This window comes from Egretta garzetta, unplaced genomic scaffold (assembly GCF_000687185.1).
Source record: "Egretta garzetta isolate BGI_Z169 unplaced genomic scaffold, ASM68718v1 scaffold86, whole genome shotgun sequence".
Taxonomy (NCBI): Eukaryota; Metazoa; Chordata; class Aves; order Pelecaniformes; family Ardeidae; genus Egretta; species Egretta garzetta.
Window position 1 is genome coordinate 272,324 of NW_009259970.1, and position 1,484 is coordinate 273,807.

The window sequence follows — 1,484 nt, forward strand, 5'->3', positions numbered from 1 at the left end:
CCCTCTGTAGCTCTGCGTTCATTTGAAAAACCTATGTACCTGTCAAGAAGGCCAGCTGTTAATGCTACCTCTTCTGTCTTTTAAAAGGAAGGTGCTTCTGCTCGCAAAACACAAACTCCGGCAGCACAGCCTGTACCACGCCCAGGTAAGGTAGCCTGCTCTCCTTTCTGCTTCTGTTCCAATAGGTACGAGTTTCAAAGAAGTACTATTTAAAACTCTAGTTAGCAGAAGAATGAAATGGGGATTGTTTATTTGTGGCCTTTAACTGCCTATCTATTGGAAATAGCACATAACTTTTTGGTTAATGTTTTATCATGGGGCTGGGGTTCGTTCTCTTCGGTGTGTTGCCCAATTAGCCCATTGACAGGATGCATGAGTGAAATTAAAAAGTGGCAAACCTCTTGGCTGTCGGCTTGGTAGTTCACAAATGCCAGCTCAAATACATAATAAGAGCTGGTTAATGCTCCAAGGAGAAACAATGTAAATAGAAAAGCTAATCTCAAAAAGAGATATAGTATTACTTCTCTTATTAATATATCAGAAATAAGCCTTTCTCTGAATGTGTTATCATTAGTTCTTCATACTTCTTGGCACGTAAAGTATTTGTAATGGGGCCAGAATCCTCAACTGGCTTTTTAATTCTCAGTTAGTAGACTTTAGCTACCAAGTCCATTTTGTATGTCAGATTGAATCTCAATTTGAGATTCAAAGATAGAATGATGTAAGTACTTTGTTCTGTTTTAATGAGAAACAGAGCTTTTAGAAGAGTGTAAGGCAACAGACAGTATATGGAGAGGGTCAGTGTTTCCAAACAGCTATGTGCATATCTGCACCTAGTTTACATACCATGAGAATTTCTGGTTTGATGGAAGAAAGTCTCGAGTGAAAGGTTTTATTTAAGAACAAGATGATGGTGGTTGTTGTTATGAAGGTATTGGAAAGGGAACATTTTGGGCTTTTTGGAAACAAAGCTACCTTTTAAAATTAGTATTTTTTTTCTAGAAGTACTACTGGAGTACTTTATATTCTTGTTGACTACTAAATGCTTTCAATGGGTGCCTTGCTATTTCTTTGAGATTTATTAGTAGGATTTAATGCTAAGACATAATATCATAAAAATGATTCTTCAAAAAAAATCTATGCTATTATTCAATATTCTCAGCATACCTAAATGCTGTTGTGCACATATTCTTCTGTTTGGTTATTTTGGTACTAGAAAGGTCATGCTGCCTGTCATACTTATCTCACTAGCCCCGTTAAGCATAATAATGCAAATGGAGTTGACAGACAGCAGTATGAAAAGGGTAGAAGTGGCAAGAGCAGAAATCTGACTGAGTTGTCACAGGCCCCTACTGACTTCATGGGCATTAACTGGCAGAAGTATATTTTTTGTACATTATACAGGTTATGCTGATATTGCCCTTCTCTAAGGCCAACCTCGTCCATTATTTTGCCTCTATATTGTAAGTTGATGGGAGAATAAA

General features: G+C 37.3%; 1 protein-coding gene across 1 annotated transcript in view; it reads left to right on the forward strand.

Moving 5' to 3' along the window:
• CDC73 (cell division cycle 73) overlaps positions 1 to 1,484 on the forward strand; it is a 114,696-nt gene that overhangs the window by 89,315 nt on the left and 23,897 nt on the right. Inside the window, 1 exon segment of the mRNA XM_035895823.1 lies at positions 88 to 145. Within this exon segment, the coding sequence (XP_035751716.1) occupies positions 88 to 145 (58 nt within the window).